The 23,462-nt window shown below is 45.5% G+C and overlaps 1 protein-coding gene across 1 annotated transcript in view; it reads left to right on the forward strand.

Annotated features, from left to right (window-relative positions):
- Nucleotides 1-23,462, forward strand: part of hcn4 (hyperpolarization activated cyclic nucleotide gated potassium channel 4) — a 157,255-nt gene that overhangs the window by 119,581 nt on the left and 14,212 nt on the right. The window contains 3 exon segments of the mRNA XM_033014919.1: nt 14,983-15,129; nt 16,565-16,805; nt 22,645-22,809. Of these exon segments, the coding sequence (XP_032870810.1) occupies nt 14,983-15,129; nt 16,565-16,805; nt 22,645-22,809 (553 nt within the window).

The following is a 23,462-nucleotide window of genomic DNA, read 5'->3' on the forward strand; positions in this document are numbered from 1 at the left end:
CGAAGGGCCGAATGGCCTCCTCCTGCACCTATTTTCTATGTTTCTATGTAAAGATAGACGTAAATGTTTTAATTCTTCTTTAAGCTCTCCTGCTAAAAAGGCTCACCTCACCTCTGCAGTTCTTTCTTAAACCTCTGAACCATGTTCCTTTGTTGCTAGTTCCAGTAGAAAGAGTGAATCAACTCTTCACTCAAATCCTTTAACCTACCAAGATAAAGTACATTTTCAGTAAAAAAAAGCTGCTTTAAGAGCTGAGCGTGACACTATGGTTTAGAGATGCAGAATGGGAGCAAGGCACTTCGGCCCATCGAGTCCATACTGGCCATCGATCACCCCACTCACTAATTCTATGTTATCCCACTTTCACATCCTCTACACTGGGGGGCCATTTACAGAAGCCAATTGACCGACAAACTCGCACGCTTTTGGAATGTGGGAGGAAACTGGAGCACCCGGAGAAAACTCACGCGATTACAGAGAGAACGTGCAAACTCCACACAGACAGCACCCGTAGTCAGGATGGAACCAGGGTCTCCGGCGCTGTATCGCAGCACCTCTACCGCTGCGCCACCGTACCGCCCGCAAATAGCAGGGGCCGGCTTTAGAATATCCCAGTGCATTTTACAGTCAATTAGTTACCATTTGAAGTTGGGCCTTCATTGTGTTGAGGGAACACCACAGGCAATTTTTGCACAGTCAGATTCTACAAACAGACATTTGCTAATGATCATGTTTTAGTAATGTTGGCTGGGAGATAAACGTTAGGCCGGGACACTTGGGAGAATTTCCTTGCGCTTCCTTGCGTAAGAATGCCAGCAAGATTAATTTTATTTATAGGCAGCAAAATGGAGACAGAGGACTTACATGTCTGAAGAAGGGTCTCGACCCGAAACGTCACCTATTCCTTCGCTCCATAGATGCTGCCTCACCCGCTGAGTTTCTCCAGCATTTTTTGTCTACCTTGCATGTCAGGAAGGGTCTCCATGGAGTTAATATTCGTATATCTGTGTTCTACCACTTCTAGCCCGTATGCATTCATAGAAACATCGAAACATAGAAAATAGGTGCGGGAGTAGGCCATTCGGCCCTCCGAGCCAGAACCGCCATTCAATATGATCATGGATGACCATCTGAAATCAGTAGGTAGACAAAGGTGCTGGAGAAACTCAGCGGGTGCAGCAGCATCTATGGAGCGAAGGAAATAGGCAACGTTTCGGGACGAAACGTTGCCTATTTCCTTCGCTCCATAGATGCTGCTGCACCCGCTGAGTTTCTCCAGCACTTTTGTCTACCTTCGATTTTCCAGCATCTGCAGTTCCTTCTTAAACATCTGAAATCAGCACTCCGTTCCGGCTTTCTCCCCATATCCCTTGATTCCGTTAGCTCTAAGGGCTCTTGTGTCTTTTACCATATTACATTTCTTCGGTCAACTTAGAGGCAACAATTCTCTTGCGAAACATTTTCTGAAACTTTACCAGATTGAGTCTGCAAGTTTCTAGTGTTAGACGTGATAAATATATTTATTTGTCTTGTGGTTTTTTATGTATATACTGAACGTTTTTGTTGTTTATTAGAGGTTTTAGGGGAGTACTAATGCCCCTGTCCCACTTAGGAAACCTGAACGGAAACCTCTGAAGACTTTGCGCCCGGAGGTTTTTGTCAGTCTCCCTACCTGCTTCCACTACCTGCAACCTCCGGCAACCACCTGCAACCTCCAGGAACCGCACGGAAACCTTGGGTGGGGCGCAAAGTCTCCAGAGGTTTCCGTTCAGGTTTCTTAAGTGGGACAGGGGCATAAGTCTGAAGAAGGGTCTCGACCCGAAACATCATCTATGTCTTTTCTCCAGAGACGCTGCCTGTCCCGCTGAGTTACTGCAGCTTTTTGTGTTGGACATATGGTTACATATGTGTTGTGCTGCTGCAAGTACGAGTTTCGATGTTCTGTTTCGGGGCATATGACAATAAAACACTCTCGACTCTTAAAGTATTTGAAGAAAAATGTGCCTGACAAATGCAACATGGTAATCGATCTCGTGAACTTCGTGAGGTGTATGAAAATAGAAGATAAAAATGTCTTGTTGAATTACGATAGAATAAATGATTAAAGGGTGAATATCGCAATCAGCATCATCAGTCAACCACTGACTTTATCCTAAAGAGAGACACACATGCAAAGTCCATTACTGCTATTGTCACTGGAGAGGTTTATTAAAGGGCACTTCTCTTAACAATCCATCTCTACCTGACATTCTACAGTAACACTGTATATTGGTATTAAGGTGTCTATTTCCAGCAATTTATAGAAACAGAGAAACATAGAAAATAGGTGCAGGAGTAGGCCATTCGGCCCTTCGAGCCTGCACCGCCATTCAATATGATCATGGCTGATCATCCAACTCGGTATCCCATCCCTGCCTTCTCTCCATACCCCCTGATCCCTTTAGCCACAAGGGCCACATCTAACTTAAATATAGCCAATGAACTGGCCTCAACTACCTTCTGTGGCAGAGAATTCCACAGATTCACCACTCTCTGTGTAAAAAATGATTTTCTCATCTCGGTCCTAAAAGACTTCCCTCTTATCCTTAAACTGTGACCCCTAGTTCTGGACTTCCCCAACATCAGGAATAATCTTCCTGTATCTAGCCTGTCCAACCTCTTAAGAATTTTGTACGTTTCTATAAGATCCCCCCTCAATCTTCTAAATTCTAGCGAGTACAAGCCGAGTCTATCCAGTCTTTCCTCATATGAAAGTCCTGCCATCCCAGGAATCGGTCTGCTAAATGAGTGTCCAGAGGATCCATTGCCGCCAATGTTGCCAAGACAACACGCAAGCTGTAAGAACAGTAGATTCCCAGAACTTTTCCATTGCCATTACTTACAGCGCCGGAGACCCGGGTTCGATCCCGACTACAGGTGCTCTGTCCTACTTTGACAAAAGTAAGTAACTGACAGAAAGGCGTTTTCTTGTAAATGAGGAAAACGTGTTTTTCTTTCAGCTCTCTGTGATGGAATTCCTTACTTCTCTGGTATAAATATTTTCAGATTGTACTCAGAGAAGGACTTACTTTGTTCACCATTGTGTCGAGCATATCTCTAATACCCCAAAACAAGCAATAACTCAATTTTGACAAAACTGTCAGTTGCTTCCTTTTATCAAATTAGGGCAGTGCTGTCTGTACGGAGTTTGCACGTTCTCCCCGTGACCTGCGCGGGTTTTCTCCGAGATCTTCGGTTTCCTCCCACACTCCATAGGCGTACAGGTTTGTAGGTTAATTGGCTTGGTGTACGTGCAAATTGTCCCTAGTGTGTGTCGGGCGGTGCTAGTGTGCGGGGATCGCTGGTCGGCCCGGACTCGGTGGGCCGAAGGGCCTGTTTCGCCGCTGTACCTCTAATCTAAACTAAACTGGGCCACAGTTTAGGAATAAGGGGTAAGCCATTTAGAACGGAGACTTTTTCACACAGAGAGTGGTGAGTCTGTGGAATTCTCTGCCTCAGAGGGTGGTGGAGGCCGGTTCTTTGGATGCTTTCAAGAGAGAGCTAGAAACATAGAAACTTAGAAACATAGAAATTAGGTGCAGGAGTAGGCCATTCGGCCCTTCGAGCCTGCACCGCCATTCAATATAATCATGGCTGATCATCCAACTCAGTATCCCGTACCTGCCTTCTCTCCATACCCTCTGATCCCCTTAGCCACAAGGGCCACATCTAATTCCCTCTTAAATATAGCCAATGAACTGGCCTCGACTACCCTCTGTGGCAGGGAGTTCCAGAGATTCACCACTCTCTGTGTGAAAAAAGTTCTTCTCATCTCGGTTTTAAAGGATTTCCCCCTTATCCTTAAGCTGTGACCCCTTGTCCTGGACTTCCCCAACATCGGGAGCAATCTTCCTGCATCTAGCCTGTCCAACCCCTTAAGAATTTTGTAAGTTTCTATAAGATCCCCTCTCAATCTCCTAAATTCTAGAGAGTATAAACCAAGTCTATCCAGTCTTTCTTCATAAGACAGTCCTGACATCCCAGGAATCAGTCTGGTGAACCTTCTCTGCACTCCCTCTATGGCAATAATGTCCTTCCTCAGATTTGGAGACCAAAACTGTACGCAATACTCCAGGTGTGGTCTCACCAAGACCCTGTACAACTGCAGTAGAACCTCCCTGCTCCTATACTCAAATCCTTTTGCTATGAAAGCTAACATACCATTCGCTTTCCTCGCTGCCTGCTGCACCTGCATGCCCACTTTCTGAAGAAGGGTTTCGGCCCGAAACGTCGCCTATTTCCTTCGCTCCATAGATGCTGCTGCACCCGCTGAGTTTCCCCAGCAATTGTGTGTACCTGCCCACTTTCAATGACTGGTGTACCATGACACCCAGGTCTCGCTGCATCTCCCCTTTTCCTAGTCGGCCACCATTTAGATAATAGTCTGCTTTCCTGTTTTTGCCACCAAAATGGATAACCTCACATTTATCCACATTATACTGCATCTGCCAAACATTTGCCCACTCACCCAGCCTATCCAAGTCACCTTGCAGTCTCTTAGCATCCTCCTCACAGCTAACACTGCCCCCCAGCTTAGTGTCATCCGCAAACTTGGAGATATTGCCTTCAATTCCCTCATCCAGATCATTAATATATATTGTAAATAGCTGGGGTCCCAGCACTGAGCCTTGCGGTACCCCACTAGTCACTGCCTGCCATTGTGAAAAGGACCCGTTTACTCCTACTCTTTGCTTCCTGTTTGCCAGCCAGTTGTCTATCCACATCAATACTGAACCCCCAATGCCGTGTGCGTTAAGTTTGTAAACTAATCTCTTATGTGGGACCTTGTCGAAAGCCTTCTGGAAGTCCAGATACACCACATCCACTGGTTCTCCCCTATCCGCGCTACTAGTTACATCCTCGAAATATTCTATAAGATTCGTCAGACATGATTTACCTTTTGTAAATCCATGCTGACTTTGTCCAATGATTTCACCACTTTCCAAATGTGCTGCTATCCCATCTTTAATAACTGACTCTAGCAGTTTCCCCACTACCGATGTTAGACTAACTGGTCTGTAATTCCCCGTTTTCTCTCTCCCTCCCTTCTTAAAAAGTGGGGTTACGTTTGCTACCCGCCAATCCTCAGGAACAGAATCTAAAGAGTTTTGAAAGATTATTACTAATGCATCCACTATTTCTGGAGCTACTTCCTTAAGTACTCTGGGATGCAGCCTATCTGGCCCTGGGGATTTATCGGCCTTTAATCCATTTAATTTACCCAACACCACTTCCCGGCTAACCTGGATTTCACTCAATTCCTCCAACTCCTTTGACCCGCGGTCCCCTGCTATTTCCGGCAGATTATTTATGTCTTCCTTAGTGAAGACGGAACCAAAGTAGTTATTCAATTGGTCCGCCATATCCTTGTTCCCCATGATCAACTCACCTGTTTCTGACTGCAAGGGACCTACATTTGTTTTAACTAATCTCTTTCTTTTCACATATCTATAAAAACTTTTGCAGTCAGTTTTTATGTTCCCTGCCAGTTTTCTTTCATAATCTATTTTTCCTTTCCTAATTAAGCCCTTTGTCCTCCTCTGCTGGTCTCTGCAGTTCTAGATAGGGCTCTTAAAAAATAATGGAGTCAGGGGATATGGGGAGAAGGCAGGAACGGGGTACTGATTGGGGATGATCAGCCATGATCACATTGAATGGCCGTGCTGGCTCGAAGGGCCTAATGGCCTACTCCTGCACCTATTGTCTATTGTCTATTGTCAATAACTAAACAATAGACACTAAGGAAGGGTTCCCAGCTGAAGGGTTCCCAATCATTTATCTCCAGAGATGCTGCCTGTCCCACTGAGTTACTCCAGCACTACCCTGAGAAGTTGCTTACTTGAAGCACAGTGCTGTCCCTAGGAAACTTTGACAGAGTAGGAGGGAAATAAATCATGAGCTTTGCAAGGTAAAGAAATGGTATTGCTTTGGTATCCAAACTGACTCACCGCCTCACTGTTTCTCGGTGACTGTGCTCATGTCAAGCCAAGGTTAATTAATAGCTCACCAATACGAATGAATTCTGACAAAATGTCAGGTCTGCTATTTGCAATTACAGATTTATTCCTTCGGCAAGGATTCAACATTGTGGTTTAGAGTCAGTGTTTACTTTTTGAAAGTGTTGCTGTTTAAGGGAATCTATGGATGAGTGCTGTAACCAGAGACAGAAATGCAGCCCAACTAGCTAGCTGGAGAGGTCGTGACAGTGTCGGAGCAAGTAGCCCGTAGTGTAGTCCAGATGCTTCCAATCATAATATGAGTCCACATTGCATATCTTGAGAGAGGACGATGGCAAGAGAGTGTCTGCTCTTTAAGGGAATGTGACACATGTCAGAGTTGTCAGCAGAGTCTCGCCAACTCAGGGGGTGTATGTTGCTGTCAGACCCTTCAAGACGGCAGCAGGTACACCTCCAAGAGGATTGGCGATCGAGCCAGATCTACGGGGAAGTAATTACGTGGAACTGGGAACAGCTGGGACTCTGCCTCAATGTCAAGGTTTCAAAGAAAGGTGAATCTTGAAGGACTCCTTGTAATTAGAGTCCACACAGGAGTGAAATACAGATGCAAACACTAAGATATGTAAATGCTGAATGAGTAAATAGACTGAATGTTATGCAGCGAAAAAATTAACCCCTCAAGAAGGAACTGCAGATGCTGGAAAATCGAAGGTACACAAAAATTCTGGAGAAACTCAGCGGGTGCAGCAGCATCTATGGAGCGAAGGAAATAGGCGACGTTTCGGGTCGAAACCCTTCTTCAGACTGATAGGGGGTGGCGGGGAGAAGGGAGGAAAAAGGAGGTGGAGGAGCCCAAGGGCTGGGGGATGGGAGGAGGAGCCCGAGGGCTGAGGAAGGGGAGGAGACAGCAAGGGCTAACAAAGTTGGGAGAATTCAATGTTCATGCCCGCAGGATGCAGACTCCCCAAGCAGAATATGAGGTGCTGTTCCTCCAATTTCCAGTGGTGCTCGCTCTGGCCATGGAGGAGACCCAGGACAGAGAGGTCAGATTGGGAATGGGAGGGGGAGTTGAAGTGCTGAGCCACCGGGAGGTCAGGTAGGTTCTTGCGGACCGAGCGGAGGTGTTCGGCGAAACGATCGCCCAACCTCCGCTCAGTCTCACCGATGTAGATCAGCTGACATCTAGAGCAGCGGATGCAGTAGATGAGGTTGGAGGAGATACAGGTGAACCTCTGTCGCACCTGGAACGACTGCTTGGGTCCTTGAATGGAGTCGAGGGGGGAGGTAAAGGGACTGGTGATGCATTTCTTGCAGTTGCAACCCCTCACCGGTGGCTGGTTTGTTGCAACATGCCAAAGACATACAGCTTTGTAGATTAATTTTCTTGGTATCAATGTAAATTGTCCCTAGTGTGTGTAGGATAGTGTTAGTGTGCAGGGATCGCTGGTTGGCGCGGACTTGGTGGGCCGAAGGGCCTGTTTCCGCGCTGTATCTCAAAACTAAATGCCTTTAAATAATGCCTTTAATGGCTATTATTTTGGTGCAATGATGATATCATTATAATCATGCAGCAGCAAAACAGGCCCTTCAGCCCATCGAGTCCATGCTGACCATCAGTTGTCCATTTACACTGAATCCCCACTCAACCTCTCCCTGTAGCTCAGACCCTCTAGTCCTGGCAACATCCTCGTGAATCTTCTCTGAACCCTTTCCAGTTTGGGACTTGGGCCGCAGCCACAGTGTTACATCAAGCCTCTTGCTTTTTACTGTGCCTTTGAGGCTCTCCCATCTTTGGAAAACCTTGGCATTCGTTCATTTACCATTTTAATGAAGGTCACACCTGCAGCAACTTGGAGCCACTCCGCACAGGCTCGTTAATGGAGCCATCTGTTGCCTCGAGAGCAAGTGAGGTTTTCTGTCGAGGAAAGAACTAAAGAGATGGAGAACGTATTTGTTTTTAAATAGAATATATTCGATCCTTGCACACATCTGGATGGTGTCTACTCTTTAGTTTTGAGGGAAAAAAAGTCATTTATTGCACAGTCTCAAGGGTAAAGCAGTCTATTTGCTTGGTATTCCATTCAACAACAAACATTAGCTGTCTATCTATCTCTGACTATCTGTACTACCTGTAAAATATACCCTGGTGGAAAATGACAATAAACTCATCTAACTCCGATTCTGAACACTGCCGTTCTCTTTAGACTCTAGAGTTTAGAGATACAGCGCAGTAAATGGCCCTTCGGCCCACCGAGTCTGTACCCACCATGCACTAGCACTATCCTACACACACTAGGGACAATTTACAATTTACACAATTGAAACCTAGACTCTCATGTATGGGTAGTTTAGTTTGGTTTAGATATAAAACAGGTCAATAGACAATAGACAACAGACAATCAGTGCAGGAGTAGGCCATTCGGCCCTTCGAGCCAGCACCTCCATTCACTGTGTTTATAGCTGATTATCCACAATCAGTATTCCATTCCTGCCTTCTCCCTACATCCCCTGACTCCGCTATCTTTAAGAGTCCCATCTAACTCTCTCTTGCAAACATCCAGAGAATTGGCCTCCATTGCCTTCTGAGGCAGAGAGTTCCACAGATTCACAACTCTCTGGGTGGAAAAGGCAGCAACTCTACCGCTGCGCCACCATGCCGCACTTTGGGAAGGAGATGAGGAGGAGTTTCTTCAGTCAGAGGCTGGTGAATCTGTGGAATTCATTGCCACAGAAAGCTGTGAAGACAGAGTCAATGGATATGTTTAAAGGAGAGATAGATAGAGAATCCCTCTCTCTCCATTCCTTCCCCTTCCCAGTTCTCCGACCAGTCTGACTGTCCCAAATTACATTGTAATTCTGTGTAGGAAGGAACTGCAGATGCTGGTTTAAATCGAAAATAGACTCAAAATTCTGGAGTAACTCAGCTGCCTGTCCCGCTGAGTTACTCCAGCATTTTGTGTACATTTTATCTCTGTTTGTTTTGTTGTCACCTTTTCCCAGTTAACAATGATTTATACTACATTTTCCTTGGATCTGCATCTCCTTTGATGTCTCATTTTCACACACTTTACTCTTCCTTATCTCTGTCTCCCTCTCCCCTGACTCTCAGTCTGAAGAAGGGTCTCAACCCGAAACGTCACCTATTCCTTCTATCCGGAGATGCTGCCTGTCCCGCTGAGTTACTCCAGCATTTTGTGTCTATATTTGGTGTAAACCAGCATCTGCAGTTCCTTCCTGCACATGTATTTCTATGTCGGTGTTTTCTTTAACTCCAGACAAAGGTTGGGGAAACAGCATTTAATTTAAAAGCAATTACTAGTTGCAGTTCCCAATCGCATTAATTAGATAAATTCAGCTTGCAATCCTCTGCAAAACATTAGCACTTGCTTCTGGTAATTTTCATGCTTTTTTAAAAAATAAATTGTGAATGTCTCTGGAGAACTTTACATCATTGTGAGAGTTTGGGGCACTAATTAAGTTCCAACTTCTCTCTCTCGGATGTTAATTCTGTTATTTACAACATGGCTGGTTGATGTCAAAGCCAGTGGATGGGTATTCAACACCTGTTAAACGTTAGCTGGTGACACAGTGAGTGAGGTGAGAAGGGTGGCACGTTGGCGCAGCGGTAGAGTCGCTGCCTTACAGCGCTTGCGGCGCCGGAGACTCGGGTTCGATCCTGACTACGGGCGCTGTCTGTGCGAGTTTGTACGTTCTCCCCGTGACCACGTGGGTTTTCTCCGAGATCCTCGGTTTCATCCCACACTCCAAAGACGTGCAGGTTTGTAGGTTAATTGGTTTTGGTATAAATGTAAATTGTCCCTAGTGTGTGTGTAGGATAGCGTTAATGTGCGGGGATTGCTGGTCGGCATGGACCCGGTGGGCCGAAGGGCCTGTTTCCGCGCTGTATCTCGAAACTAAACTGAATTAAACTAAATTGACCAAAAGATGATCATTGTCTGAATATGATATTGAGTACACAAATAATTATTAACAGATGTGAAGCCAATAGATCGCAAGAGGCTGGTCTTAATAGCAGAGTCTCTTGATCAAAATTCCAATGCTTTGAGCTAACAGTACACTCAGTATTTCCTACTGCCTTGAGTCTTGTGGCAGGGAAGCAAAGCTTAAAGGCCCTGTCCCACTATATGAGGTAATTCAAGAGTTCTCTCGAGTTTTCCCCTGATTCGAACTCGGAGAATGTACGTAGTGGGTACGTCGGAGCTCGTGGATGTCTTGTAGCGGCTCGTAATGCTAACGGCAGATACTCGGGAAACGCGGCAACTCGTGACGTTTTTTCAACACTGTGAAAAATGTCCAAGAGAAAAAAAATACTCATGATGAACTTACCACGAGTTTGATTTTTTTTTAAACTCGGGAGAGCTCTTGGGGAAACTCGTATCGTGGGACAAGGGCTTAATAGTTTAGTTTAGAGATACAGTGTGGAAACAGGCCCGTCAGGCCCACCGTGTCCGCGCCGACCAGCGATCCCCGTAAACTAGTTCTATCATACACACTAGGGACAATTTACAGAAGCCAATTAATCTGCAAACCTGCATGTCTTCAGAATGTGGCAGGAAACCAGAGCCTCTGGAGAAAACCCACGCAGTCACGGGGAGAACATACAAACTCCGCACAGGCGGCACCCGTAGTCAGGATCGAACCCACAACTCCCGGTAGAATTGTAAATTGTCCCTAGTGTGTAGGATAGTGCTAGTGTACGGGGTGAAACACTGTTTGGCGCAGACTCGGTGGGCCGAAGGGCCCATTTCCACAATGTATCTCAAAAGTCTAAAGTATTACTGGATATATGCAGTGCGAGTATTGTCATTTCTCAAGGTGACAGGAACATTTTTACCAAGCTGCCTAGACCTGTTACAAGCCTGCCCAATTAAAAATCAGATCTTCCTGGGTGAGAAATTTATCATTGTTGACAGATTCTCAAGGAGCAGCAGACAGAAGGTGGAAGTCAGGTGGCTTCCCATTGTGACTGTACCTGTTTGTGAGATTTATGTCACGGCTTCTTGTTCTCAACCCGCCTCTTGCTTTCAACTCCCACCCACTAGCTGAGAGAGCGGGCGGAGTGGTTGGATAGGAAATGTTTCCTCATCGAATCTCACAGCGGGGAAACAAGCCCTTCGGCCCAACTCACCATGCTACCTCATATTTCGCTTGGGCAGCTTGCACCCCAGCGGCATGAACATTGACTTCTCCACTAGACAATAGACAATAGACAATAGACAATAGGTGCAGGAGTAGGCCATTTGACCCTTCGAGCGATTCAATGTAATCATGGCTGATCATCCCCAATCAGTACCCCGTTCCTGCCTTCTCCACATATCCCCTGACTCCGCTATTTTTAAGAGCCCTATCTAGTTCTCTCTTGAAAGCATCAGAGATCTGCCCTCTGAGGCAGAGAATTCCACAGACTCACCACTCTCTGTGAGAAAAAGTGTTTCCTCGTCTCCGTTCTAAATGGCTTACTCCTTATTCTTAAACTGTGGCCCCTGGTTCTGGACCAGTTTGAGAGGTCCACTAATAGCTGGAGTGACTCCGCGGATGTCTGGAGAAAAGGTGACGTTTCGGGTCAAGACCCTTCTTCAGACTGAGAGTCAGGGGAAAGGGCAACGAGAGATATAGTTGGTGATACAGAGAGATATAGAACAAATGAATGAAAGATATCCCTCTCTCTCCATCCACCCCCCCTTCCCAGTTCTCCAACCAGTCATAGAAACAGAAACATAGAAACATAGAAAATAGGCGCAGGAGTAGGCCATTCGGCCCTTCAAGTCAGCACCGCCATTCAAAAGCTGATGGCTGATCATCTAAAATCAGGGCTGATCATCTAAAATTATAATCCCATTCCTGCTTCCCCATATCCCTTGATTCCTTTAGCCCTTAGAGCAAAATCTAACTCTCTCTTGAAAACATCCAGTGAATCGGCCTCCATTGCCTTTCCAATGGCAGAGAATTCCACAGATTCACAACTCTCTGGGTGAAAAAAAGTGGTGGTACTGATGACCTCAGGCGAGGGGGTTCCATGAAAGGCAGATTTTTGGACAAAGGCTAGAGATAGAACCGGGTGTGAGTCCAAAATAAATACTAGTGCAGACGGGGCATCTTGGTCGGTATGGGTGAGTTGGGCTGAAGGGGCCATTAACCATGCTGTTTGACTCTATGACTATGAATGATCACTTTGACTATGAATCGAGCATCGAAGGAAGTAGTTTTAAGGGCCTGTCCCACATACGCGATTATTTGCGGCGGCTTGCCGACACCCGTCATAGTCGCAGCAGGTCGGCAAAAATGTTCGGAATGTTGAAAAATCCAACCAGGGATTGATGCAAACCAGTCAATGTGCTCTGCACTGCACACCTGCAGAGGTTCAAGAGAAGGTAGACAAAAGTGCTGGAGAAACTCAGCGGGTGCAGCAGCATCTATGGAGCGAAGGAAATAGGCAACGTTTCAGGCCAAAACCCTTCTTCAAGAGAATCCTCTCTGACAGACTGAATGTTACAGCCACTGAGAAAATGCAGATAAAAAAAAAGAATAATGGTTAGACAATAGACAATAGACAATAGGTGCAGGAGTAGGCCATTTGGCTCTTCGAGCCAGCACCGCAATTCAATGTGATCATGGCTGATCATCCCCAATCAGTACCCCGTTCCTGCCTTCTCCCCATATCCCCTGACTCCCCTATCTTTAAGAGCCCTATCTAGCTCTCTCTTGAAAGCATCCAGAGAACCCGCCTCCACCGCCCTCTGAGGCAGAGAAGTTAGTGCAAGATCAAGCCAGTAAAGTTCGATCAAAGATAGCCCGAGTGTCTCTAATGAGGTAGATGGTAGTTCAGGACTGCAGGAGGAATGTTCAGTTGCCTGATAACAGCTGGGAAGAAACTGTCCCTGAATCTGGAGTACCAGACACTGATGTTCTGTTTGCTGTGCCCTTTGCCACCAGCAACCACAGAGAGAGGTCCAACAGACCCTACAATAGGTTTCAATACCTGCCTGAATTCAAAGTCAACATATTTGTTATCACCGTACTCCCAGATTGTTGTGTTACAGTCAAGAGGCATCTTTACCTTGGATTCTGAATACATAATTGTCTCGAACCTCCCTGTAGAGACCAAGCAGCAAAGGAGAGGCTTAGTGAGTAATGGTCGGATATCCAAGCGTTTTATTCATTGTGTTGCTGCTCGTGTACCATGGGAGCCACATGTACAAATTTGAAGCTATCTTTTTATTTGTTTGCAACCATCTCCCATGACTGTTGCTGACAGATTTGGGTGTTCCGACTTAAGACAGGGTCCTGCAGAGGGACAACACATCACAGTCTTTCAAACCGCTTGGCAAACAGACCGAAAGTTTTGTTTAGAGATACAGCGAGGAAACAGGCCCTTCGGCCCATCGAGTCCACACCGACCAGCGATCCCCGCGCACTAACAATATCCTACACACACACACACGGGACAATTTAGGCTTATACCAAGCTAATTAACCTACAAACCTCTACGTACAGCAATAGCAGATTGTCTGTGTGTGATCCATGTTCTTCCATTATGAAGAAGCAGCATCTATGGAGCAAAGGAAATAGGCAACGTTTCGGGCCGAAACCCGGAAGGGTTTCGGCCTGAAACGTTGCCTATTTCCTTCAGTGTTTCGGCCTGAAAAGTTGCCTATTTCCTTCAGTGTTTCGGCCTGAAACGTTGCCTATTTCCTTCAGTGTTTCGGCCTGAAAAGTTGCCTATTTCCTTCAGTGTTTCGGCCTGAAACGTTGCCTATTTCCTTCGCTCCATAGATGCTGCTGCACCCGCTGAGTTTCTCCAGCATTTTTGTCTACCCTTCGATTTTCCAGCATCTGCAGTTCCTTCTTAAACATTCTATAGTAATTTGTTTGTAGCAGAGCAGAAAGTAAATACAGGTCCACCATTGAATTTTCCGCGCCCTTCGTTCCTGAACCTTGCCCGATTATCCGTATTGCCTGACCGACAGTTGCCGGTAAAATTAGTGGTGGGCCTGTAGTTCCATACAACATATAGAGGCATAGAGTGATACAGTCTGGAAACAGGCCCTTCAGCCCAACTTGCCCATGCCGACCAACATGTCCCATCCACACTGGTCCCACCTGCCTGCGTAAAGCCCATATCTCTCAGTCATAGAGTGATACAGCCTGGAAACAGGCCCTTCAGCCCAACTTGCCCAACATGTCCCATCCACACTAGTCCCACCTGCCTGCATTTGGCCCATATTCCTCTAAACCTGCCCTATCCATGCACCTGCCTAAATGTTTCTTAAAGGTTGAGATAGTCCCAGCCTCAACTACCTCCTCCGACAGCTCGATCCAAACACCCACCTCCCTTAGGCAAGGCAAGGCAAGGCAAAAATAGTCAATAATTAAAAATTGCAAAATAAGCAATACGACAAATGTATGAATAATAAAACAACGTCAATGAAACAATAAAACGATTTTAAAAAGCACATAAAAGGGTTAAAATTAGACGGTTAAGATTACCTGCATGTCGGGTTATGGAAAAGCTATACTAAACAACAGTGTTTTTAGGCCTGATTTAAATGCGCTTACAGTTTGTGCACACCTCAGGTGTTCAGGGAGCTTGTTCCACAGGTGTGGAGCATAAAAACCGAATGCTGCTTCAGCCTTTTTAGTTCTGAGCGTGAAAAAATTGCCTTTTAGAATCCTATTAGATCAGGCCTTAAGCCATAGACTGTTTTGGTGTGTTTTCCTTGCCCCAGTGGATATGGGCAACATTTCAGGTAGAGTTAGGGCAGTCACGGTGGTGCAGCGGTAGAGTTGCTGCCTCACATGGCTTGCAGCGCCAGAGACCCGGGTTCGATCCTGACTATGGGGCTGCCTGTACTGAGTTTGTGGTGTTTTCACCATTCTTTCCGAAACGGAACTAAAGTTGAGAGGTCATGAACCAAGGCCCAGCGACCTTCATTCAGTAACTTGCCTCTTATCTTCCTCCCCGCAGTATAAGCAAGTGGAGCAGTACATGTCCTTCCACAAGCTGCCGGCTGACATGCGCCAGAGAATCCACGATTACTACGAGCATCGTTTCCAGGGCAAGATGTTTGATGAGGAGAGCATACTTGGGGAGCTGAGTGAACCACTGCGAGAGGTGAGTACCAAACTTTGTAACCTGCTGTCATAGAAACATAGAAACATAGAAAATAGGTGCAGGAGTAGGCCATTCGGCCCTTCAAGCCTGCACCGCCATTCAATGTGATCATGGCTGATCATCCAACTCAGTATCCCATACCTGCCTTCTCTCCATACCCCCTGATCCCTTTAGCCACAAGGGCCACATCTAACTCCCTCTTAAATATAGCCAATGAACTGGCCTCAACTACCTTCTGTGGCAGAGAATTCCACAGATTCACCACTCTCTGTGTGAAAAATGATTTTCTCATCTCGGTCCTAAAAGACTTCCCCCTTATCCTTAAACTGTGACCCCTTGTTCTGGACTTCCCCAACATCGGGAACAATCTTCCTGCATCTAGCCTGTCCAACCCCTTAAGAATTTTGTAAGTTTCTATAAGATCCCCCCTCAATCTTCTAAATTCTAGTGAGTACAAGCTGAGTCTATCCAGTCTTTCTTCATATGAAAGTCCTGCCATCCCAAGAATCAGTCTGGTGAAGTCTCATCTTCTTACACACAGTTCTTCATGCAATATTTCCAGGCAATTCATAAGATCTACGCTGTTTCTCTAAACCAACACCAATCTAAACTACAAAAAACGTGGAAGCAAAGAATTGCAGATGCTGATCAATACGCAAAAAGGACACAAAGTGCTGGAGTAACTCTGAGGGCCAGGCAGCATCTCTGGAGAACATGGATTCAGAGAGAAGAAGGGTCTCCACCCGAAACATCACCATCCCACGTTCACCAGAGATACTGCCTGATCTGCTGAGTTTCTCCAACACTTTGTGTCCTTAGACATTGATGTTTAACGCTTAAGAAGGAACTGCAGATGCTGGAAAATCGAAGGTGGACAAAAATGCTGGAAAATCTCAGCGGGTGCGGCAGCATCTATGGAGCGAAGGAATAGGCAACGTTTCTGGCCGAAACGTTGCCTATTTCCTTCGCTCCATAGCTGCTGCCTCACCCGCTGAGTTTCTCCAGCATTTTTGTCTATCTTCAATGTTTAATGTTTTATGTGTCATTCCTAACTGTCACTGTATGTCATGTCGTCACTTGCGGGCGGAGCACCAAGGCAAATTCCTTGTATGTGAATACTTGGCCAATAAACTTATTCATTCATTCATTCTTTAGTAAACTAAAAAATGATTTAAAGGATGCGTTATCTCCAAACCTTTGCCTCTTGCCCTAATCTAGTCTATAGCAAAGATCCTATAGCGGAGCTAGACCTGCTATAAGATCTTTGGTCTATTGCACACGTTATATTGGCTCCAACAGTGAACCAGTGCTAGAATATAATCGTTGTTCTGCAAAATATTAACGTACTTGACAACTTGAGATTGCAGTTGAGATCTTGCCGATGTGTGAGATATAATTCATCTTTCATTCCTCTTCTTTGCTTTTGTTTTTGCAGGAAATCATTAATTTTAACTGCAGGAAACTCGTGGCCTCCATGCCACTCTTTGCAAATGCAGATCCTAACTTCGTCACGTCCATGTTGACTAAGCTGCTTTTTGAGGTCTTCCAGCCCGGAGATTACATCATCCGCGAGGGAACTATCGGGAAGAAGATGTACTTTATACAGCACGGGCTCGTCAGTATCCTCACTAAAGGCAATAAAGAGACAAAACTATCAGATGGCTCCTATTTTGGAGGTGAGGCTCTTCATCAGCTCATAGAGTCATACAGACATACACCAATATGTAGATAGACACAAAAAGCTGGAGTAACTCAGCGGGACAGGCAGCATCTCTGGAGAGAAGGAATGGGTGACGTTTCGGGTTGAGACCCTTATTCAGACTGGTTAGGGTTAAGGGAAATGAGAGATATAGGTGTTTAAGAAGGAACTGCAGATGCTGGAAAATCGAAGGTACACAAAAATGCTGGAGAAACTCAGCGGGTGCAGCAGCATCTATGGAGATGCTGAAGAAGGGTTTCGGCCCGAAACGTTGCCTATCTCCTTCGCTCCATAGATGCTGCCTCATTAACAGGCAGTAGCATTAAAAAAATGTTCTCATTACTGTGCCTGCGAATTGTAATCACTTCAGCAGCTGCAACCTTGTCTCAACATGTTCTAAGAGTGTTAGTCAGGAAAACAAAAACGAAATCATGTGTAAAACACCAGATTTTAACATTTAAATTGGCTTGCACCTGTCAACCTTGAGATTGGAGTGAAAATGTGCCCCGTGTAGAAGATGCATTCTGTTTCCCAACATTTCTGTCCTGGAGATTGCCAGCCATTGCCTGGGGCAGGCAGTGTGGAGGAAGCAAGAACTCTGCAGAAGGACTTGGACAGGTTAGGAGAGTGGGCAGAGAAGTGGCGGATGAAACTCAGTGTGGCAAAGTGCGGAGGTGCGCAGTTTGGTAATAAGAATAAAGGCGTAGATTATTTTCTAAAATGGAGGTAGAATCCAGAAACCGGAGGTGCAAAGGGACTTGGGAGTGCTGGTGCAAGACTCTCAAACAGTTCATCTGCAAGTCGAATCGGTAGTAAGGAATGCAAATTCAATTCCAACATTCATATCAAGAGGACTGGAATACAAAAACAGATGTGTAACGCTGAGGCTCCATAAGGTGCTGGTCAGGCCGCATTTGGAGCAAATTTGTGCACCATGTCTGAGGAGGGATGTGCCGGCTCTGGAGAGGGTCCAGAGGAGGTTTACAGGAATTATTCCAGGAATGAGTGGGTCAGCATATGATGAGCGTTTGACAGAGAGTATTGTTAGATACTGTGAAAACCCTTCTTTTGACTGGCATGCAAGTAAATCATCCATCCATGATTACAATCACACCACAACGGAGCAGTGCAAATAGAGAAAGGAAACGGTGCAGAATATGGTGTTAGGGCCACAGAGAAAGCGCAGATTAAAAAGTGCAAGGGTCGCAATGAGGTAGGTCGGGAGATCGGAAATATATCCTTAGTTTATTAGAGACACAACATGAATTATTTATATTTTTTAAACCGAGGACCTGGCCAGGTTTATCCCACTTCCCTTCTGATGCCCCAAACGTATTAGGATTAGTGTCTGAACAGCACTGAGGACATCCTGATGATCTGGGCAGAACTATATAAATGAAAGGACTTTCAAAGTTCCAGAGATGCTCATCAGTGGAAATTAGCCATCAAGTTCCAGATAAATCCCAATCTATCTATCTATCTATCTATCTATCTATCTATCTATCTATCTATCTATCTATCTATCTATCTATCTATCTATCTATCTATCTATCTATCTATCTATCTATCTATCTATCTATCTATCTATCTATCTATCTATCTATCTATCTATAGGAACTGCAGATGCTGGAGAATCGAAGGTAGACAAAATTGCTGGAGAAACTCAGCGGGTGCGGCAGCATCTATGGAGCGAAGGAAATAGGCAACGTTTCGGCCCGAAACGTTGCCTATTTCCTTCGCTCCATAGATGCTGCTGCACCCGCTGAGTTTCTCCAGCAATTTTGTCTATCTATCTATCCATCTATCCATCTATCCATCTATCCATCTATCCATCTATCTATCTGTCTACCTACCTATCTGTCTATCTATCCATCTGTCCATCTATCCATCTATCCATCTATCCATCTATCTCTCAGTCTCTCATTCTCTCTCATTCTCATTTTCTCATTCTCCCTCTCTCTCTTTCTCCCACTCTCCCTCCCTCTCTATCTGTATCTATCTCTCTCTCTCTGTGTCTCTCTCTCCTGCATTCACACATGACTCATTTTATTTCAGCGGTGAAAGATTTATTTCATTCTCCTGCTGTTTTTGACATGAAATAATCAACTTACCTCCAGCAGAACTTGCACTTTCATGGTTTTCTGAGCTACGATCCATGGGGGAGATAAGCAAAGTGCATGCAATCAGTATGGTATTAAGCGATGATTGGCTTTACTTAAGTTGATTAGGACAATGCAATCCAGTTACAACACTGATCCAAAATGCAATGCATTATTAATGTCCCATCAATGACATCTGCTAACTGCATTACATCTTATTCAATTCTTCCAATCACAATGATGACAGGTAGAATCCTAATAGCATTCAGCCATGTCCTCGTAAATATATGAATGATGTGCCAAGTTATTACTTTTGTTAAAAGCAGAGGTCTCCAAAATGGTTTGAAAATTGCCAATAGGCCAGTACTCGCAGATCTATCTTCAGTTCAGTTTCAGTTTAGTCTCTTGTCACGTCAAAAGCTTTTTGTTGAGTGCTAACCAGTCAGCGGAAAGACAATACATGATTACAATCGAGCCATTTACAGTGTATAGATGCATGATAAGGGAATAATGTTTAGTGCAAGGCAAAGTCAGCAAAGTCCAATCAAGGATAGTCCGAGGGTCACCAATGAGTTAGATAGTAGTTCAGCACTGCTCTCTGGTTGTGGTAGGATGATTCAGTTCCCTGATAACAGCTGGGAAGAAACTGTCCCTGAATCTGGAGGTGTGCATTTTCACACTTCTATACTTTTTGTCAGATCTGAGTGAATCTACATGAAATATAAAAGAGATGTTCAGATTAAAGTAATTAAACTTCTGAATCCACTTTACAAGTTGAAATCTGATATTGGGATTGACTTACTGGGTGTTTTTGTTAGCGACAGAGAATTGGAACCAGGGGCACCTGATGCAATTAGTGGCGCAGCGGTAGAGTTGCTGCCTCACAGCGCCGGAGAGCCGGGTTCCATCCTGACTACGGACGCTGTCTGTGTGGAATATGTAATGTTTTCCTTGTGACCGCGTGGGTTTTCTCCGGGTTCTCCGGTTTCCTCCCACATCCCAAAGACGTGCCGGTTTGTGGGCTCATTGGCCTCTGTAAATCAACCCCTAGTGTGTAGGATGCAAAAGTGTGGTCATGCCCCTGTCCCACTTAGGAGACCTAAACAGCAACCTCTGGTGACCTTGCCCACCACCCAAAAAAAAAATCAAGTTTGAGGTGACCTGCAACCTCCTACCACCTCCCACGCATATGTTGAAAACCTTCCTCGACTATGAAGAAAACTGGCTTCGACTAGACCTGTCACTAAAAAATTATCGATGTTTAAAACGGCAACCTATTTTTAGTCAAGGCCAGTTTTAATCACAATGAAAAAATATCAGCGACCTAGATGAAGCCTCGACCACGCGGAAACCACTTTCCACCATTAGGGAGAGTGACCAAAACCTCCGGTGACCTCATGGAAACCTTGGGTGGTGGGCAAGGTCACCAGAGGTTGCTGTTTAGGTCTCCTAAGTGGGACAGGGGCTTTACATAAAACAAGAGTGAACGGGTGATCGATGGCCGGCGTGGGTGCGGTGGGCCGAAGGGCCTGGTTTCCATGTTGTATCTCTAATGGGAGTGGTGAGAGAAGGAATTTTTCTTGTGCAGAGAAACAAGAAGGAACAGAATTTAGTCCTTGGCTGACTCCATAGACACGAATTACAATATCAATGGCAGCAAAATAGTTATAATATTCTGGGACTCTGCTGGAATATGAAGTAGTCTATTCTGTGAGTTCCCATATGATTTGAGTGAATAGGAGTTGGACTCGAAGATTGGGACCCCTTTTATTCGAATCAGAAGCATTAATGCATAATACAGTATTTGTAAAATCTATTGTGCAATATGAACTGGTCACAAACAGTCAGAGGCTTAACGTTAAAAAGCACCTGGGTTACTTCGAATTTCAACGAAGGGGAATTGGTTCTGCCTCTCTTTAGATATCATTCAATCTAATCTGTATTACTTTACCCCAATGATAATGAAGATTGCTTCATGGTGAATAGTGCAGTCAGTGGGAATAATATTTTTCTAAAGATTTCTCCCCTTAGTGACTTCCAGTTATTGCTTTCCCACATTTCACAGTGTTTTTGCCTGGAAGAACTATTTTCATCTTGATACCTTTCGCTTTTAGGATAATGCCACATTTGCTCTTCCATCGCTCGGTACTGAGGGTGAAGTCAAATGTACTGTATGGGAATCAGGACATCGATGTAAATGCTGAACATTGCCCGCTTGAACCTTCATTTGTCACATTAGGGATGATCTTGTATTCAGAGATTTACACCGAGATTTATTCAGAAATATCATCCTAAGACAATTGAAATGTTCCTGACTCTGAAAGTGTTTTCCCCGAAGATAGACACAAAATGCTGGACTAACTCAGCGGGACAGGCAGCGTCTCTGGAGAGAACGAACGGGTGATGTTTCGGGTCGAGACCCTTCTTCAGACTCCTTCCTGAAAAAGGGTCTCGACCCGAAACGTCACCCGTTCCTTCTTCTTCTTCTATTGTGAGGCGTGCACAGCCTAAAATTGTAGGGCAACTTATTCTATTTGATCTTCCGTTTGTGCATGTCAAGTTGATTGCATTAGTCGAAACAGGGCGGACCAAGGTTGCAATCTTCCACCCCACCCGTTCCTTTTCTCCAGAGATGCTGCCTGACCCGCTGAGTTACTCCAGCATTTTGTGTCTATCTTCGGTTGAAACCAGCATCTGCAGTTCCTTCCTAAACAGTTTTTTTCCCCGCTGTTATCAGGCTTCTGAGTATTCCTTCCATAAACTCGGGCACTGCCCATTTATTTATTCCTGTCCAACTTGCTCTAGATTGGTCCATAAGCAAGGATATTGTCTAATTGTCCCAGTTCGCTGACTAGTCTGACTGTCTTCCAGATTATATTTTATCTCTGTTTGCTTTGTTGTCACCTGCTCCCAGCTAACAATGATCTATTCTAAGGTACACAAAAATGCTGGAGAAACTCAGACTGAAGAAGGGTTTCGGCCCGAAACGTCACCCATTTCCTTCGCTCCATAGATGCTGCTGCACCCGCTGAGTTTCTCCAGCATTTTTGTCTACCTTCGATCTTCCAGCAACTGCAGTTCCTTCTTGAACACAATGATCTATTCTACATTGTCCTTGAGCTTCATCTTTGATGTCTTGTTTTCACACCATACCCTTCATTTTCTCTCAGTCTCCCTCTCCCCTGACTCTCAGTTTGAAGAAAGGCCTCGACCCAAAACGTCACCCATTCCTTCTCTCCAGAGATACAAGTACATGGATAGGACAGGTTTAGAGGGATATGGGCCAAACGCAGGCAGGCGGGATGAGTTTAGATGGGGCAGACAAAAGTGCTGGAGAAACTCAGCGGGTGCAGCAGCATCTAGGGAGCGAAGAAAATAGGCAACGTTTCCGGCTGAAACCCTTCTTCAGCGTGGACAAGTTTCACACTGTATCACTCTATGATTGGAATGGTGGTTGGGAGGGCATTGTGTTTTACTCTTCCTGACCCTTGCTTTAGTAGAAATAATTTGGGGTCAGGGAGAGGCAAGGGGGCATTTGGGAACAGATAATAAATAATGGCAGTAGCTGAAATGTTGTATGTCAATGGCAATACATGTAGTGGATTGTCCAGACCCGTTGAGTTACTCCAGCATTTTGTGCCTTTTTCTTAGCAAACCGCGCGGTCTTTGTTCCCTCGTTCGTCACGTTAACCGCGCGCTTTCTTTCCTTCACGTTAGAGATCTGCCTGTTGACCCGGGGGCGTCGAACAGCGAGCGTACGCGCCGACACCTACTGCAGGCTGTACTCCCTGTCGGTGGACCACTTCAATGAAGTGTTGGAGGAATACCCGATGATGAGGCGCGCCTTCGAGACCGTGGCACTGGACAGGCTCGACCGGATAGGTAAACCCTTTTCATTGCATTCACGTTCAAGTTGGAATTTATTGTCATGTGCAACAGTTAAGGTACAGTGATATTTGAGTGACCATACAGCCATACTAAGTGCAAAGCAACAAGACACACAGCCACATAAAATAAAATCTAACATCAACATCCACCACAGTGGAATCCACATTCCTCACTGTGATGGAAGGGAATAAAGTTCAGTCATCTTCCCGTGGTCGGGGCCGTTGAACCATCCGCTGCCGACTGTCCGATGTCCGAAGCCCTCGCGTCGGGATGATCTAAACTCCGGCGTCGGGACGGATTGGAACACTCCGCAGCCGGAGCTCCCGAGTCGGCCTCTTCTTACCGGAGACCGCGGGCTTCAAGGTGTTAAAGTCCACAGGCCCCGTGGTTGGAGTTCTTCACTGGCGATCCTCCGCAAAGGATCGCGGGCTCCGTGATGTTAAGGTTCACCCAGCGCCTTCAGGAAAGGCCGCACCAATGCACACTGTTAGGCCACGGGGGTGGGGACTGAGATGCGATACGGTGAAAAATCGCTTCTCCGTCAAGGTAAGTGATTGAAGTCCTGAATGACTTTTTTCACTTTCACACTAACAATGCCAGCACGCTCACATTCCCTTTCTAGGAAGACTAGTGGATAAGTTAGTGGA

Source organism: Amblyraja radiata, chromosome X, assembly GCF_010909765.2.
Source record: "Amblyraja radiata isolate CabotCenter1 chromosome X, sAmbRad1.1.pri, whole genome shotgun sequence".
NCBI lineage: Eukaryota > Metazoa > Chordata > Chondrichthyes > Rajiformes > Rajidae > Amblyraja > Amblyraja radiata.